This window comes from Sinocyclocheilus anshuiensis, unplaced genomic scaffold, assembly GCF_001515605.1.
Source record: "Sinocyclocheilus anshuiensis isolate Anshui unplaced genomic scaffold, SAMN03320099.WGS_v1.1 scaffold389, whole genome shotgun sequence".
NCBI classification, from domain to species: domain Eukaryota; kingdom Metazoa; phylum Chordata; class Actinopteri; order Cypriniformes; family Cyprinidae; genus Sinocyclocheilus; species Sinocyclocheilus anshuiensis.
In genome coordinates, this window is record NW_015536494.1 from 1,703,657 (window position 1) to 1,705,270 (window position 1,614).

At 33.8% G+C, this 1,614-nt stretch overlaps 1 protein-coding gene across 1 annotated transcript in view; it reads right to left on the reverse strand.

Annotated features, from left to right (window-relative positions):
- LOC107686556 (transmembrane protein 147-like) overlaps positions 1 to 1,614 on the reverse strand; it is a 10,716-nt gene that overhangs the window by 4,832 nt on the left and 4,270 nt on the right. Inside the window, exons 5-6 of the mRNA XM_016483606.1 lie at positions 456 to 592; positions 190 to 274 (exon numbers count right to left, since the gene is read on the reverse strand). Coding sequence (XP_016339092.1) covers positions 190 to 274; positions 456 to 592 — 222 coding nt within the window. The remainder of the gene's footprint in view (positions 1 to 189; positions 275 to 455; positions 593 to 1,614) is intronic.

The following is a 1,614-nucleotide window of genomic DNA, read 5'->3' on the forward strand; positions in this document are numbered from 1 at the left end:
ATACATATATATATATATATATATATATATATATATATATATCACATTTAATATTACAATATTTTAAAATAATTAGTAGATAAGCTCTGTTATAGTGAAATAAATAAATAAATACATACATCTGTGATGCTGATTTTTTTTATGCATACAAACACAAAAACTAAAGCACAAAGTAAGCACATATCTTACCAGACTGATGTTGGAATCAAAGCTCATTTGAATGTATTTCCAGTCAAACTCAATGCCACGAGCTCCCACCCATAACGGAATACATCTGTTTAAAATGAACAGACAACATTTTTATTACAGTACTGATCATTTCTCAAACTTGGACTCCAAAATCTTGAACAAAAGTGCATAACCAAAACCATACACGTTAATTTCTACTGGTTACTGGCAGTGAAAATCTGTCATGCTTGTGATTGACAGCATATCTCTCAGGATGATCAGAATACCTTGACATGATGAGTTCGGCTGTAGCCCAGCCCATAGCTGCCACCATGATCTTATATTCACCCTTCCCAGCATTCCTAGACATAACCAGATGAAGACCTAGAAGATCAGCCAAGTCCACTGTGGCCTTCATGAACTCCTGGGGTTAACAGGACATGAATGAATGAAGTTAACATGATTATTTGCACTGTAAGCACTGCTGAAATAATAATGTGTGAACAAGTTGTGAGCACAAAGCCTTAAATGAATAGTTCACCCAAAAATATACATTTGCTGACAATGTTCTCCGTTTCTTCATTCCAACAGATTTGGAGAAATTCAGCATCACATCTCTTGCTCACCAGTGGATCCTCTGCAGTGAATGGGTGCCGTCAGAATGAGAGTCCAAACAGCTGATAAAAACATCACAATATTCCACAAGTAATCCATACGACTCAAGACCATCAGTTAACGTTTTGTGAAGTGAAAAGCTGCATGTTTGGAAGAAACAAATCCATCAAGACGTTTTTAACTTTAAGCCATTTCTTCTGCCTAAAATACAAGTCCTCTATCCATAATATCACTTTCTCCAGTGCAAAGTTATCTCATCTGAATCAGGAGAGAGATATACACATATCAAGCACCATTTACAAGTGAAAACAGTCCAAAACAGTTCTAAACAAATATGTTGGTGGATTTTGATGTGAGAGTACAACTGGTGATTAGGGATGTTCATTTTAACCGTTTAACCGGTTTAAAAAGTCATTTAATTACTTATTTTTTCAGTAATTTATAAAATTATAGGAAAAGGTTTGCTGCATTGTTAAAATATGCAAAAAATTAGTTTTTTAGGGGGAAAAAAACGTAAGTCGCGTTAATAGGCCTAATGAAATAGGCCTAATGCCGAAGCGAAATGTTTACAAACATTATAATAAACACTGTAAACATAGCTAGGCTATTTTAGTTCCCCTCACTCCACAACAAATCCTTTCAATTACCAGTATTTAGAAAAGAACAAGAATTAAAAATATAAGAAGCTATAGCAATATAAACGACAAGCCAAAACAAATTCATTTAGGCTAAAACGAAACTCAAACCTCGAACCATGTATTTAAATTATTATTTATTATGTACTTCACTTGCGTTCCAATATCCACGTAAAACAAAATGTTTAATGTTTTG